General features: G+C 32.4%; 1 protein-coding gene across 2 annotated transcripts in view; it reads right to left on the bottom strand.

The window, feature by feature from the left end:
• The window catches only part of LOC139503546 (uncharacterized), a 68,378-nt gene extending 53,293 nt beyond the window's left edge, over window positions 1–15,085 (bottom strand). The window contains exons 1-3 of one of the 2 annotated variants that reach the window (XM_071293344.1): window positions 14,600–15,085; window positions 2,298–2,453; window positions 1,218–1,341 (exon numbers count right to left, since the gene is read on the bottom strand). In XM_071293344.1, coding sequence (XP_071149445.1) covers window positions 1,218–1,341; window positions 2,298–2,453; window positions 14,600–15,054 — 735 coding nt within the window. In that variant the 5' untranslated portion in view covers window positions 15,055–15,085. The remainder of the gene's footprint in view (window positions 1–1,217; window positions 1,342–2,297; window positions 2,454–14,599) is intronic. The other variant, XM_071293343.1, reaches the window with a different exon arrangement.
• Between the last annotated feature and the right edge of the window lie 2,614 nt (window positions 15,086–17,699).

The raw sequence follows: 17,699 nt of genomic DNA, 5'->3' as shown, positions 1-17,699 counted from the left end.
TCTCAGCGTGACCATCGCGGTTTGGAGTCCTACATATATATATATACTTTTTATATGGCCTTCCAACCCTAACATCACTGAAGAGACATTTATTGTCGAAATCCGGATCTGGTGTACTAAAAAAATATTGACACCGTATGTTTGTGGCATAACATCGTGGCCACAAGTTAAATTTTTTTCTGTTTAGTATTAAATTTATATCAAGATCCATTTTGTTACATCTTGTAATCAATTTTATTTGGCAATCGCCAATGGCAGTCAGCAGGGTTAAAGAACATCAGTTGTTAGACATGTTAGTCAAATGCGTTTTGTTTAAATGTACTTTTTCACTTTTTTGGTCTTTTGGAAAATGTTGTTTGTGCTGTTTTTAGACCCTACTACAACGAAACTCTATCCTGTGTGACTGTCTGTGTGCTGACCAATTGAAATAACATGAAGAAATATATTATATGGAGGCATTCATGTTGGTGACAAAACTCTATCCTGTGTGACTGTCTGTGTGCTGACCAATAGACCACTTTCGAATTCATCCGTCACTGGAAAAAACTGGTGAATTATACGCGCCTTTATGACACAGATAGAGGGGGTCGCCTGTCTCCCTGCACTATTAACGTTCATCAAGCGCCTTAGTATCGTCATTGTGCAGGATAAACTAGAAATAATGGTTGTTCTGTAGGTACTTAATGACAATTCCCTAATGACAGCAGTGCTGATTGTCAATTTTGAGAATTCAATTTGCCGAATAATTCGTACAATATAGAATTATAGTTTTCCAACCACTGGCTCAACATTGGAATGGAAGTGACGACGCCCCTAAACGCACAAATGACGTTCACTAAAACCAGAGTTTTTGACGGAAATGCATCGAACTCGAAAGTTGTCTATTGAAATAACATGAAAAAAGACATTATATTGAGGCATTCATGTTGGTGACAAAACTCTATCCTGTGTGACTGTCTGTGTAGATTAATGATTTAAGGAAAATTAAATTTAACACAATTAGAACATAACAACAGGCTACTATTTTAACTCTGAATTATTATTGGGAGGCCACAACCATAGGAGAATCTTAAAATCTTACAATGTATCAATAGGAGACAAGACAGATTTAAATGGGACAAAAGTCATGAAAGTGTAAAAACAAAAGGCTACTCAAAGACATGAATACATTTGTGTACATGTATAATTAATTATAAATGTTATAAAAGGTAGTTTACCTCTATAATAGACACAACTGATGATGCTGAAGTGATATTCTTTTTCTTCTCCAACACAAGATCAGGAATTGATGTCACTTCAACTGTATCAATTTGCAGTTTAGTTTTATACAGTAATCCTGGTCTAAAATATTTAAATGAAGGCTTTTATAAATGGAATATAATGTAATCCCTTATAAATATCAATATACACATGGATATATATATATATACAGACAATTATGAACAAATGATGTCTTATGAATATAGCAGGTGAACAATTGCTTCCATCTTCACTAATCATGCTTATGTTTGAAAATAATAAGTATTGTCATCTTTAAATCAACACTCCTTTCCTGTTTTTGTTTATACATGTTATATCATTTTCACCCTTTCTGTTTTTTTGGGTTTTTTTTGCTTTCTTATTTCTTAATTACTTTCAGTGTGTTTTAAGCTTATCTTAGCTATTTATTTTTATTTTGTTTATTTATATTTTTTTCATGTGAGGGAGGAGTTAAAACTTAATAAAATCATTTAAACATTTATTGCTTTAGAAAAGGGAGTGAAGAGAGGAGAAAGAGAAAAAAGAAATGAAACTACTCTTGATTTATAATCTTTGTTTGATTCCTTAAAATCCAAAACTAAATAATATGTCATTTATGAAGAACTGGTTTTTTTTTTGTTTGTTATATAAGACATTTATGTTGAACCACCTTTATATTTGTTAGCATCTAACTTACATGTATTTATACCGGTATATATATTTGGTGAATATTACTAACAACCACTTACTCCTTTATATATAAATATCATTACTAATGTTAACGAGGCCGGGATAAGGTACCGGTAATCGATGTTTTAAACTAACAAATGTAAAGATTTCAATAAAATATATATACCTTCAAAAAAAAAAAAAAAAAAAAAAAAAAAAAATGTTATATATCACAATTCTTGATTTTATAGAAATAAAAATATTTTTGACTTTTGTTTTCGCTGCCATTAAAAAAAAATTGTTGTTAATGTTTGAATAAAATTTATGTTTTAATGTGGTTCAGGTGAAAAATCACCAAATCCTAGTATTTTGTAAGGAAAATTTCTTACACAGGTGTCAGCTGGCAAATTCTTGCAAAACTTGATGTTAAGGATGTGTAAAATGATTCTGGCACTGTCTCTTTTCCCAAGTTGTAATCAGCCATCTTATATATCACACGTTTTACTTCTGTAAGAAAGTCTAAAGCATAGCTACAAATCATAAACCTGAAAAAAATGTAAGTGTAGTAATAAATGTAAGTGTAGTTATAAACTTACATTGTAGTAATAAATGTAAGTGTAGTTATAAACTTACATTGTAGTAATAAATGTAAGTGTAGTAATACACTTACATTGTAGTAATAAATGTAAGTGTAGTTATACACTTACATTGTAGTAATAAATGTAAGTGTAGTTATACACTTACATTGTAGTAATAAACTTACATTGTAGTAATAAATGTAAGTGTAGTAATAAATGTAAGTGTAGTAATAAATGTAAGTGTAGTAATAAATGCAAGCACGTAACAAAAATGCTTCAAGTCTGAAAAGACCATATTTTGTACTGGTAGAGCACAGGTTTTACTTAAAAAGACTCTACATAATCTTCACACTACACTTACATGAACATGTAACTGTACTCCTCTTTGGTCTTGACCTTTCTGAATAATTCTGATTGAGTACTTGCTAATCTTAGTATATAGATATAAGTAGATGTGGTATGGAATTTTAAAGTACAATGAAGTTATTGGTAAAAAAAAATCTAGAATTTTCTGTAAGAACTAAATTTAGATAGTCACTTTTCCAAATCAACTTGAATTACCATAAAAACAAGGGGCTATCTTTATCATATATATATTAATCTAAATTTATCTGAAGTTTGGTGTATTATTGTCAAATTTAAGGATTTAATTAATAGCTAAACAAAATATAGAATGTTTAGTTCGAAATAAATTCTGGTACTAAATATAAGCCACCTTAAACATGTTAACATTTTTGTATAACTGTTCCAAATCAACTTGGATTTAATTTTCATTAAAGTCATATGAAACTGCAAATTAAAAAAGATTGATGCATATGTCAGTATTTTACTTTATAACTAAACATGACTAAATGGATAGTTTTCATTATAAAACTTATGTACATATACTTTTTATGAAGAAAATTCTTTAATTTGTTCATATTTAGAAGAAGTTTACTTTATTTCAATTGCTTCCTTCCAGGACATATTTTCTTATGCAAAGCGACTGGCGATCCGGTAATCGCAATACGCATGGATGTGCTTAAAATAAACTATTATCTGATTGTACATGTTAAACAAGTGCTCAATATCCATAATATCCATGCTTTTTTGTTGGTTGTTGACAAACAGGTGACGATCATTAAACTTTTGATGTCGTCCCTAAGTTCATGATGTTTGTATGCATTGGTTCAAGAATTGGAATAACATTATTTTTCACTGGTCACTTGTTTCATATGACTTTCAGTCAGGGTTACTACTTGTACAAATTATTGATAATTGCTTGAAAAAGTAATATTAATATACTTATATAAGTAAATTTGTAGGATACTTATACAAGTGAATTTTATTTTATACTTGTATAGGTAAAAAAAAATATTGGCTGAGTTATGTCCCTTAGACATTCAGATTTTTTTTACTTGTAGAAGTAAACCAGATGCTCCGCAGGGTGCAGCTTTATACGACCGCAGAGGTTGAACCCTGAACGGTTGGGGCAAGTATGGACACAACATTCAAGCTGGATTCAGCTCTAAATTTGGATTGAGATTAAATAGTTGACACAGCATAGGTTTCTGACACAGAATGAATGTGGTCTAATGAACTTAAAATTTTTGTTTTGCCTTTGAGCAATTTACTATGCTGTTGAATATTAATCCTCTCAAAAAAATGTTTGAAGAAATTTTCTTTTTTATTTATGAAATTTCAAATGAGAAAAATTGAACCCCCCCCCCCCCCCCAAATTTTTTTTCACTTTCCCCTTTCCTTTATTCCAAAACCGATCTCAATTCAAATTTCTAATGGAGTTTGCAACAATAATTACTCATTTAAATACATCATAAAATATTAAAATGTAAAAAAAGTGCTTGTTATCACTGAATGGTAGGGATTGTTTTAATTTATCATTTGGTAGTAAAAGTGAATGTACATTGTATATTGTATAAAACAATGATTTAAGTTGATTCAACTACTATTCTGGACAAAGAAAGATAACTCCAATTGAAATTTCTTGCTATTGCACAATATTGTGCAATTAGATATTTCTTGCTATTGCGCAATACTGTGCAATTGAAAATACTTGCTATTGCACAATACTGTGCAATTGAAGATTTCATGCTATTGCGCAATATTGTGCAATTGAAAATTTCTTGCTATTGAACAATACTGTGCAATTGAAGATTTCTTGTTATTGCTGAGTACTGTGCAATTGAAAATTTCTTGCTATTGCACAATACTTAATATAATAATTTTGGATCCTGATTTGGATCAACTTGAAAACTGGGCCCATAATCAAAAATCTAATTACATGTTTGGATTCATCATATCAAAGAACCCCAAGAATTCAATTTTTGTTAACTAAGTTTAATTTTGGACCCTTTGGACTTAAATGTAGACCAATTTGAAAACAGGGCCAAAAATTAAGAATCTACATATACAGTTAGTTTTGGCATATCAAAGAACCCCATTTATTCAATTTTTGATGAAATCAAACAAAGTTTAATTTTGGACCCCGATTTGGACCAACTTGAAAACTGGGCCAATAATAAAAAATCTAAGTACATTTTTAGATTCAGCATATCAAAGAACCCCAAGGATTCAATTTTTGTCAAAATCAAACAAAGTTTAATTTTGGACCCTTTGGACCTTCATGTAGACCATGCAATTTGAAAACGGGACCAAAAATTAAGAATCAACATACACAGTTAGATTTGGCATATCAAAGAACCCCAATTATTCAATTTTTGATGAATCAAACAAAGTTTAATTTTGGACCCTTTGGGCCCCTTATTCCTAAACTGTTGGGACCTCAACTCCCAAAATCAATACCAACCTTCCTTTTGTGGTCATAAACCTTGTGTTTAAATTTCATTGATTTCTATTTACTTAAACTAAAGTTATTGTGCAAAAACCAAGAATAATGCTCATTTGGGCCCTTTTTTGGTCCCTAATTCCTATAAACTGTTGGAACCAAAACTCCCAAAATCAATCCCAACCTTCCTTTTGTGGTCATTAACCTTGTGTCTAAATTTCATAGATTTCTATTAACTCAAACTAAAGGTATTGTGCGAAAACCAAGAAAATGCTTATTTGGGCCCTTTTTGGCCCCCAATTCCTTAAATATTGGGATCAAAACTCCCAAAATCAATCCCAACCTTCCTTTTGTGGTCATAAACCTTGTGTTAAAATTTCATAGATTTCTATTCACTTTTACTTAAGTTAGAGTGCAAAAACTAAAAGTATTCGGACGACGACGACAATGACGCAGACGACGACGCCAACGTGATAGCAATATACGACAAAAATTTTTTCAATTTTTGCGGTCGTATAAAAAGTCATCCTATCTTCTATATATATTGAATTCTTATGATTTCTTTGCTCTAATAGAATTTTAAATTATCTGCCCTTTGCAGATGTCTATACTAATCATTTAAGTGTAATTTCATGGACAATGAAAATCTCATTTGTCTGTTATCTTCAGAACACTGCTCATTTACAAGCCCCCAAGGAGCAATTTTTGAAGGCCTTGTGCAAATACTTAAGATCTTTGTGCAATCAGTTTTTTTGTTGAATTAATGAGATGAAACATTTAACTCTTAATAAAAAAAATTGAGCAAACCTGGGAAAAATCATTAAAGGCATCAATTTACATCTCAAAACTTGATGACCTTTGTGGGATTGTTAGAAAAATTTACTTATACAAGTAAATTTTTGAAAAAATTAAGGGGAGATTATTCAAACATTATTTATTAACTTATATGTGTATATTTTTTACACTTCTTCAAGTAAATAAAAATAATTTTATACAAGTAGTACCCCTGACTAACTTTAATGTTAAACTTGATAAAAATTTAATCCAATTGATCCACATAAAAGTGTGTCATTCCTATTAATAATAATAAATTACATGCATGTAAATGTATGTCAATTTAAAGTAAGCAACCAAACAACAAAGAAAACCAATCAAAATCTAGGAGCTTTATTCAGTCTTTAACAGACGACAAATAAAGAAGCACAGCCAATTGTTTTGAGACACAGAAAGTATTATAATTTGGACTCTGTAAGGGTTTTTTTTTCACAAAATTTCTGAGTTTTACACCTGGAGTGAAACTTAACACTTTCACTACTGATTTTATTTTTTCCGCGGGTTTCTGTGGCCGAGGCAAATTTGCACGCTCAGATTCCCCAGCCTGAATTAATTTCGTGATCGGTGCTTCAAGAAAAGTTGCAACTTGAAAAACGTGCTGAAACTTGAAAACGACGGCACAGATTGCAAACAAAACTGAAACGGAAGTTGAATAGATTGCTATGTTAAATATTTTCCATGTCAAGAAATTGGCATATTTAGATTCAACCCCAACATATATTGTATGGACCTACAGTTCAATGGTTTTCGATGGTTTATGTCTGTCATATTTATTTTTCAGAAAAAATTTATAAAGAAGACCATTTATTTTTGTATTTAAATTGTTTACATTATTTATCGTGGCATAGCCTTTGTGATAAGGGTTTTTATCATTGTTGAAAAGCTGTATGGTTAATAATTCCTCACATCCATTTTATTTTAACTGTGGTGTATAGTTTTCCCTCTGGAAATCATACCAATCTCTAAAATTTAAAAATTGATATCACAACCTGTTAACATACTTAAAATCTATAAAATTGAGAATGGAAATGGGGAATGTGTCAGAGACAACAACCCGACCATAGAAAAAAACAACAGCAGAAGGTCACCAGCAGGTCTTCAATGTAGCGAGAAAATCCCGCACCCGGAGGCGTCCTTCAGCTGACCCCTAAACAAATATATACTAGTTCAGTGATAATGAACGCCATACTAATTTCCAAATTGTACACAAGAAACTAAAATTAAAATAATACAAGACTAACAAAGGCCAGAGGCTCCTGACTTGGGACAGGCGCAAAAATGCGGCGGGGTTAAACATTTCTGTGAGATCTCAACCCTCCCCCTATACCTCTTGCCAATGTAGAAAAGTAAACATATAACAATACGCACATTAAAATTCAGTTCAAGAGAAGTCCGAGTCTGATGTCAGAAGATGTAACCAAAGAAAATAAACAAAATGACAATAATACATAAATAACAACAGACTACTAGCAGTTAAGGCCATAATAAATAATAGGTTTGTTTGCCCAAACGCTACCTACCCAGAAAAAAGCTGCCTACTCAAATTCTTTTATTGTCCTGATTTGAAGAAGTTTTTTTTTAATCAGATAGGCATGAAGACTAATAAACATCTGATACTTCAATTTCTTTTTTCTGAAAAAAAAAAAGAAAATGCCTACCTACCTACCCACTGTCTTAACCTTTGGGTAGGGTTTGGGCAAACCAAAATATTTTTAAGTGTAGCCTAACTGACATGCCAGCTCCAGACTTCAATTAAACTGACTGAAAGATTATGATTTCCTCATATGTACATCAGGCACAATCCTTCCCGTTCGGGGTTTAGTATCATACCATCATAACATATACATGATATATATCATGATGAGAAGAACATAACCCGTGTCATGCCAACAACTGTTTTTTATAAATGTGTTTAGTTCCGATGCAAAGACCCTATAAGTGAATCAATATTTATTATTAACGCCAAAATATGCAATCTTTAATGACCTGACAACAGTATCGTAACTATATCCCTTCTTAATAAGTCTATTCAAAGGTTTTGTTAGTTTCTGAGGTGAATTCTGACACCTTTGTGCTTTATAGTATACATGTAATAATTTAAAAAAAAAACATTTCACTTTAAATAGATCTTATTTGTCTCTCATAATACATGTAATATGTTTAAAGGTTTAAATGTTTCAGCTGCTATTGGTTCACTTCAGTTTTGTATTCTGTGTCCAAAATGGATGTTGATTAGAGAAGCTCAAAATCGGACATCGATTAGAGAATGCCAAAAAACGGACGTCGATTAGATAGTTATAAAATTAGCCTTTGATTTGGAATGTTATTTATTGTCACATTTGGACGTTGATTTGAGGAACGGACGTCGATCTGAGTCTTACATATATGTACAACTTTTTGATATAATAAATTAAGGACTTTAACTCACAAATGACTCAGTCAAATTATGTTAATTATGGACATCTTAGCTCTTAGCTATAAATTATATTATTGACACTCATAGTCATACCTCATCCTCGGTCAATATAATCTGAACAGGTCCATATATACATGTAACATATTGACCTCCTCAAAAGTCCATAATTGATAAATATAAAATATAAGTATGACTGAAACTTCTTTTATTACATGGCTGAATAGACCAAAGCTGAACTAGCTCCATCCCCACACATATTGTTTCCCCTCTTAACGAAGACTCAAGTTTAAGTCCCACTGAAGACTGGAGACCTCCTTTTGTGTTATTTTCTCTATATCACTTGTATTTTAAACTAACAATTAAAAACTGGAACTGCTTTCCTCCGAGTATCGTTATGAGCCACTCTACAGTCATTCACAACAGCCATACGTAAGGGTAGTAATGCCCCCCCCCCCCCCCCCTCCCCCTTGGATCCGCCAATGCCCTTTGGTTAAAATGGTCGTGTTCCCCCTGGATCAGCCAATATCTTTTGTACGTTTCATCCCCCCCCCCAAGTCAACATTGAGAACTTAACCTTGACCTTTGACCTAATTTTCTTAGTTAGGACCCAGGGGCCTCAAATAAAAACATTCCAGGGTTATACGGTTAATGGTTTATGAGTTAAAAAAACATATCGACAAATTTATTTAATAACTCCTATAAAATTTCATACACCATGTCGCAACTAACAATTTAGTAAACATAATTTGTTGATATCTTATACGGTTTTTGGGAATAGTGAAAATAAGCCAAATTCAAAAAATTAGAATATGACCTTGACCTAATTTCATTTTTTTTTCCAAGGACCTCAAATCAAAAGATCCTAGGTCTCTATCACTTATGGTTTACAAGATAGAAATGTATATCACTTATATCAAATGCATAAGGGGAAATAACTCTCATATGGAGCGTTCATATTGCTTTGGTCAAAATAGGACAAATCATGCGAAGGATATAACGAGCAATTTTATAAAATAAATTTGTTGTAATCTTTTACGGTTGCGAAGGAGTAGTGGACACACGGAAAACAGTGTTTGAGGAGATAACTCCTACAAAGAAAAGTATTCGGTTTCGCAGGGTAAATTTCAAAAGCGCATAAACTGTTCGATATCATATACCAAATATCTAAGCGACATATTGCGAAACAAATATTTATCCCAAGAACAAAATTAGGCGGAAGGACAATGAAGGAAAAAAAAAAATAAAAACCAATTGTTCAGAGAACAATTGAAGGTCTCTCCACCAAAAACAATGTATTTTAATACGAAAGTTGTAAATTAAAGTTTAAAATGTCATTTCAATCGTCAAATGATAGCTTATTGTACGCGGATTCCAAAAAATAGATGGTTTCTATACAATTTTGTAAAATAAGGGAGAAAATTTGTTACTTCCGGTTTGAAAAATGTTACTTCCAATAATATTTGAGATTTTGACCTTTGCTTTTACCTTATATGTGTACATGATAAAGCCATGAGACTTTTGACGTAAATTTTGATTACAAGGGTACGTTGAATGTAAAAGGGAGTTTTCTCCCCTCTTGTATTTAAAAATATGCGTATGGTGATATAACTCATTAACCAAATATAATTAAGACCTATGGTCGTTTGATTTGAGGTCGTTACGACATGTCGCAACTAACAATTTAATAAAAATAATTTGTTGATATCTTATACAGTTTCTATGAATAAGTGAAAATAAGCCAAATTCAAAAAATTAGAAAATGACCTTCACCTTTGACCTTGACCTAATTTTCATTTTTTTTTACCAAGGACCTCAAATCAAAAGATCCTAGGTCTCTATCACCTATGGTTTACAAGATAGAAATGCATATATATCACTATATATCAAATGCATAAGGGGAAATAACTCTCATATGGAGCGTTCATATTGCTTCGGTCAAAATAGGACAAATCATGGGAAGGATATAACAAGCAATTTTGTAAAATAAATTTGTCATAATCTTTAACGGTTGCGAAGGAGTAGTGGACACAAGGAAAACAGTGTTTGAGGAGATAACTCTTACAAAGAAAATTTTCGGTTACGCAGGGTAAATTTCAAAAGCGCATAAACTTTTCGATATCATATACCAAATATCTAAGCGATATATTGCGAAACAAATATTTATCGCAAGAATAAAATTAGGCGGAAGAAAAAAAAAATAATCAGAAGAAAAACAAAAGGTCTTTCCACAGAAAAGTGCAAAGACCCAATAATCAGAAGAAAAGCAATAGGTCTTTCCACAGAAAAGTGGAAAGACCAAATGATAATCATCAGAACAAATACAATAAGTCTTTCCACAAAAAAGCGGAAAGACTTAATAATAATAATTAACTTATAAAGTCTTTCCACATCAAAGAAATTTTGATAAGAAGATAGTTTCTTCATACTGATGCAATAAATAATGGTTTAATTATATTTTTGAGTAATATAAGGGAGATAATATGCTACATCGGTGAAATGAATGTAACTTCTGGTCTCATATGTTAGCTTTTTTCACACTGATTCCAAAAATATATAGTTTCTATATACTTCTGTATGTAGAATGGGAGATAATTGGCCACTTCCTGTTTGTTGGAAGTCTTTTTTAGTCTTCAGTAATCAGTTTATGTATCTATATAACATGTACACAATATATGGATTCTGAGTACTTTTATCTGAAAAAATAGCAAAAAAGGCTACTTCTGGTTTTCTCAAGGTCACATCCGGTAGTCATTTTTCACCAAACCTTTTGTACAAGGTCAAATGCCTTTATAATCAACTTAGTTGAAGTTATAATCAAATAACCTCATATCAAGACATTTCAGGGGTACCAACTCCTAAGGTATCAGACTAAATGTAGCATATCTTCATTACAATAAAGCAGACATGTTGCACTTGTTAACTTATTTTATATGTATCTTTCAAAGTGTCGGAGAAAATGGAAAAACAAGCAAAAGTCACAATTGAGAACTTGACCTTGACCTCATTTTTCTAAGTTAAGACCTAGGGGCATCAAATAAAAGAATTCCAGGGTTATATGGTTAACTGTTTATGATTTAAAAATACATACCGACAAATTTAATTTGTAAAAGTAGATAACTGTAACTCCTATAAAATTTCATCGAATCGCTTCGATCCAAATAAGCCATATTTTGACTATTTTATTTATTGTGTCTGTTTATGAGTGAAAATAAATCTAGAACACCCTCTGGGAGCTTTGATGACCTTCTTTCACATCTTCATCATCCACTAGGGTTACATTACACAAGAACTATTCTCTTTTCACTGCCAGTTAATTTTCTAAAACGTTTGGGAGATTATGCACTTGACAAAGGAGGCACCAATACATTTTTTGCAATATACAGACTAGTCAGTATTAATTGTGATGTAGCTCTTTTCCATCTTTTCAAACCAGTAAGATCGGAACCTTTACATGAGGAAAAGAGGAGATTCCTTCCTGTTGATTTTGCAAATAGAGGAATTGATGCAATCAATATTTGCAACGTTCTACATCACAAGGAGGTAACATCTAAAATTCCTATTTATTTTCAAAATCAGTCTGTTCCTATTGTATCCTACTGTTACACCAAAACCATTGCACCTAAGATATTTAACTATAAACAAGCATTGCAGGACCTTGACTTAGAACAATACCTAAAAAACCCTCAGACATGTGACTGTTCCGTCTCGCCTTATAATTACAGCCCCTCTGGTCATGTTATAACTGGGGATCTAAACATAAATTGCGTCAGTATGATATTGTTCTATTATATGTCATTATGATATATTTCTATTATGAAAATTACAATATACGTTGAACCACAAACGTCAAAATCATTTTATCGCATCTATAGTGGAATTAACTATTTTTGGATTCTTATAAATTCTATATACTTTTGGACTAGTTTAAGTCTCGGTCTATTTCTGAAATTTATTCTTACATACTTTTGATTTTTTAACCCTGTATGCTAACATTCCTATGTAAATTTTAAAATTGTTTGTATGCACATTGAACGACAAATTTATGTGACGTATAAAATTTACGGACGTCAGACACTCAAATCAATGAATGTGTTCGTAGATAGTAGATGTTTTTGTGTTCTGTTAAATTGTTCCTTTTAAAATTGTTATACGATGATGACTGATGTACCCATATTTTGACTATTTTATTTATTGTGTCTGTTTATTTAACGCATCAATGTAAATATATCGGAAATTGATGAGACTGTCATTTATAAAGTGAGAGGGTTAGCGCTATAGAGCCAGGTTTAATACACCATTTTCTACATTTGTAAATGCCTGTACCAAGTCAGGAATATGACAGTTCTTGTCCATTCGTTTTTGATGCGTTTTGTTATTTGATTTTGCCATGTGATTATCATGATCATGATGATTATGGACTTTTCGAATTGATTTTCCTGTAAGTTCAGTATTTTTGTGATTTTACTTTGTAAATATAACAGAATTTGATGAGACTGTCATCAAAGTGAGAGGGTTAGCGCTATAAAACCAGGTTTAATCCACCATTTTCTACATTTGAAAATTGTAACAAAAAATATGTTCCGGTGTGACATTTGTTCCGCTGGAACAAATTTCATAGGAAATATGTTCTGCCGGAACTTATATCACAGAAAATATGTTCCAGCACTGTAAAATTTGTTCCGGAACTAATTTTTTGACCAAATATGAAATAAGTTCCAGAACAAATATCATAGCTCCGTGAATTTTGTTCCAGTTAATATTAAAAGTTTTAAATATTATTCCTGTGATATTAATTTAAGACCAATACATTTTGTATGTACATATTTCAAAGAAATCAATGAATAATTTCTTCTCAAACCTATTTTCACTGAAATAAGTACCTATGCAACATTTTGCACAGCGAAACATTTTCTTGTTACACTTAAATTATAAAGCAAGCTAAATGCTGTACTGAGTGTGCTGGCATGGGATACATATCAGTGGCGGATCCAGCCATTTTAAAAAGGGAAGGTTCCCAACCCAGGACAAAGGGGGGGTTCCAACTATATGTTCCCATTCAAATGCATTGAGCGGCCAAAAAAAAGGGGGGTTCCAACCCCCGGAACCCCCCCCTGGATCCACCAATGCATTTGCAATTGAAGGCATGACTGTAAAGTTCTACAGGATAAAGCGATGGTAATTTATCATAATTTGTATCTATGTTATGTGGTATATATTCCTCCTTGGTTCCTGTTAACTGGCATGGCCCTGTTTCTAGTCATACATGTACTTGTCATGGAACAGTTTCAAAAGAGTGTGTCTTTTGTTTCTTCATGTATTTTGGAATCATTAATCAGTTATTTTGTCCTTATCAAATTAGTTCATATGTTCATGTTCATCTTTGACTTTAATTTTTTTCTGAAAGATTTTTCTTATCCTACTCTTTTCAGTTCAAAGTGGGACTGTCATTTTGACAATTTTTACGTTTATAATTAAACATTTGCTATAGGTCACAAAATTCTTATTGGATGATTTACATTTTTAATTTGTTATATTATCAATATACATGTATTATACTTATTTTTATAATGCACTTGAATGATAACTTTAAACTCATTGATGACAAATGTTCAGTATATAAGATAACCTGTTTAACCAGTGGAACATATTTCACAGACTAGGAACTTATTTTACCAGGTGAGGAACAAATTTCACAAACCCAGAACTTATTTCCCCAGGTAAGGAACAAATCTCATAAACCTGGAACCTATTTCACTAGGTAAGGAACAAATTTCACCAACCCGGTACTTATTTCACCAGGTAAAGTGTGGAACTTATTTCATAGAGATGGAACAAATTATATTGAAATTATCTATGAAAAAAGTTCTCCCAGAACATATTTCCTGTGATATATAGTTCCACTGGAACTTTTTTCACAGGAACAAATTTTGGCTCACAATTACGGACTAAGTCACTTTCAGAATTGAATTTCCTCCAAGTTCAGTATTTTTGTGATTTTTCTTTTTAAATAATTAATGCCACAGAATGCTAAAATGTTTTACAGCCACAGGTAGAAATGATTCTGAATTTGAAACTTACTGTTTATGCGATGAGATGGGTTCCATCTGTTTTTGTAGTAATTTGTCCTCTGTTAGACGTAGCTCCGTGATAATTCCTTCCATATACTGTTGTTGTTTCAAATTTTCTTCATCTATTTCGAGATCAAAGACAAGGTTATCTGTAATTACTTTCATAACTTCTTGTTGTTCTATTGTTAAATTTCCATAAAAACCAGTTTTGTCTGTTACTAACTGAAGAACATCGGATGGTGTTGGTTTAGCAGTTCGGTCGTAGGATATGGCTAATTTGTCAAGATCAAATATCGTCCAATCTGAAACATTCTTTGGCAAAACACCAAATGGACGTGATTCATTACTAAAATTAGTGTCTCCTGTTGACGAACAATTATCCCCTTCATCGTCCGAAGTCATCTCGTGATAACTTGAACGTGGACGTTTCCGCAACAATTTACGCGGTGGCTGTTTATACGCCATGAGCACTTCTTTCTTTCTTGTGTATCAGCTTCCTATCTAAGGAACACTCCGTACTGGCAAGGACGTATATTAGATAGTTATACGTCCTTGGTACTGGGTAATCAGGAGTCAGGAGTATTTACAGGAGTGGGTAAATCAAAGATTTATTTTATATTTTTAAAAGTTAATTAAAATATGGGTTAGAAACTTAGAAAAGAAAAAAAAAAGGCAAAGGTAAAAATAATCGATAAAATAAAATAGTGTAAAAAAGGTCCAGTAGACGTGATCTGTACATATGGTGGAAAGGTTAAGAGATAAACATACCAATCAATTGGGGATGGAAAAATATTCACAGAGGATTACAAAATGTACATGTTTGGAGACATAAAATCTAAAAATCATCTTATCCAACATAAGTAAAAAATAGATACTTGATTAAGTACAAAAGTCACTAAAAGTGCATTGTCTATAATATTCATTCCTTGAATTCACATACTTCCATTTGAATTTCACTTGAATTCTAAATTCTTTAGAAGCTGTAAGCGGCAGATATGTATTTTGTATCAGAAGTCTCTAGTCAGTGACTCGACATTCATCTTCTGTGTTTTACTGAGGTTTTGCAGATTGTAGAAAACTGAAAAATCAAGCAAAAGTGCTACAATGTTTTGGCTGATGTTAAAGAGTTGTTCCCATCCTTTGCAACCTATGATATTTGTGACCAGGACTTTGAGAGGAAGGAAAAACTTCATACGAGTTTCCCTTAAAGCTGGACAGAATGTTAAGACGTGCGTTAAATCTTCGTCCTCCCTATGACACAGCAGGCATGTTGCATTTATCTTGTATTGGCTAAATTTGTATTTGTCGGCCTGTACCAAGTATGTACCAGTGAGCATACGAGCTTTGATCATGCTTTTCCGTACATCTAATAAGCTCTGTTATGCAAATTCCCAGACTGGCCGGAGACGTTGGACAATACCTATCTCTAAAATGGTTGTGTTAAGTAAACTCAATGAGGATTTTGACTTTGCCGTTTCTTGTAGTTCATAGGTCTAATATTTGTTGATTGTGGATCTCAGGATTTTTTTCCATACAACTTTTGAAGGCAGTTTTATACTGGAGTCAAGAATGTTTGGCAGGTTGTATTGTTGTAGCAGTAAAATTGATTGATGAAAGAAGCTTTTATGATTTTTGGAATTGACGGATATTTGTCTTTTAAGAATTTCCTTTAATTTAGAGTTGTCACAGGCCAGAATTGCATGTAAGAGTGTCAGTTTCTTTCTGTGGATTTCTCCTTCTACCGGTAGGACACCCAACAGTAAATAAATGGCAGGAATAGCCGTTCTTTTAGAGAATGATTGAATTGATCTGAGAGTTTCTTTGTGAAACTTTTCCAGTAGTTCCATTTGAGCTTTGGTAAGAGTGCGGACTTCCAAGCCATACAGGAGTCTAGGCAATACATAGCTTTTGTATATTGTAACGGAGATTTTGGGATTTAAGCCGTTGGTTCCATGTAGACCTGAGTTCATTAGAGCATACTTGGTTCTTCTTGCAGATTTGATGCGATCCTCTATGTTGATATCACATTCCTTTCTAGCTGTTCGTTTTATACCAAGATGTACCGTTTCTTCAGAAGCAGAAATTACCTTTCCTGACATGTTCCAGGAGTAAGGCTCGGGACTTTTTGATGATTTATAGTGGATAATTTTGGATTTAGTCGGGTGAATAGTATATATACTGATGTTGATTTGCATATCTCAGTAGAATGTTAAGCATCACCTGCAGTTCTTCTGGATTTGAGCTCAGTAGTGCTACATCATCAGCACACGTTGGTGCACCACAGTATATTGTGCCTAATATAAAGCCTAAGGAGTTTTCTTCCAGTTCTTTAAGAAGATCTTCAACAAATATTTTATATAGGTGGGTTGATAGAATACCCCCTTGTCTAACTCCTTGTTGGATGTTAAAGCTGTCACTGAATTATCCCTGCCATTTAACTTTGGAGGTAAGACCGCTGTAGAAGTCTTTAATTAGTAACCATATATCAGGGTGTGTTCCACGGTCGAGAAGCTTGTCAAGAAGAATGGTATGTTAATTGGACGACATCAAAAGCTGATTGGACGTCGACATAAAAGTAGCGAATATCCGGTCTGCACATTCATGATCATTCATACGTCCAACAATTCTTCTTCTCTCAGTAGATTTCTCCATTATTGGAGCACCCTTGTAACACGGAAATAAATATATGAATATTATACATTTCAAATCCTCCCAAGGAAAATACGTTCTCCAGGCAGAATTTTATTTTCCAAATTAGGTCCCCAGGGGAGCATATACACATAACATATATAATTGATACATCATACAGTATTTTACATAACATTGTAAAATAAACTTGAAATAGTCATACAGGTATTATTTGTTAAATAAAAAAATATTTCAGAGTTGCTACTCCAGAGATGTGGCAAACTTTATTTATAGATTTACCTCTTTTTTTTCTCTCTTTTCTCACTTGATTTTAAAATATTTTGCTAAAAATGTATAAATATAAACACATAAAAAAGATGGGCTAAAAAGCCGCATTTAATTGCCTTAGAGACAACCCGTGACCCATCAAAGTTCAAATGAAGTAGATTTAAGCAATTATATCATCTGTATGGCCATTTTCA

The sequence above is a fragment of the Mytilus edulis genome, chromosome 14 (genome assembly GCF_963676685.1).
Source record: "Mytilus edulis chromosome 14, xbMytEdul2.2, whole genome shotgun sequence".
Classification (NCBI taxonomy): domain Eukaryota; kingdom Metazoa; phylum Mollusca; class Bivalvia; order Mytilida; family Mytilidae; genus Mytilus; species Mytilus edulis.
Note: the sequence above shows the minus strand (reverse complement) of the source record. Positions and strands in the feature narration are given on the sequence as shown.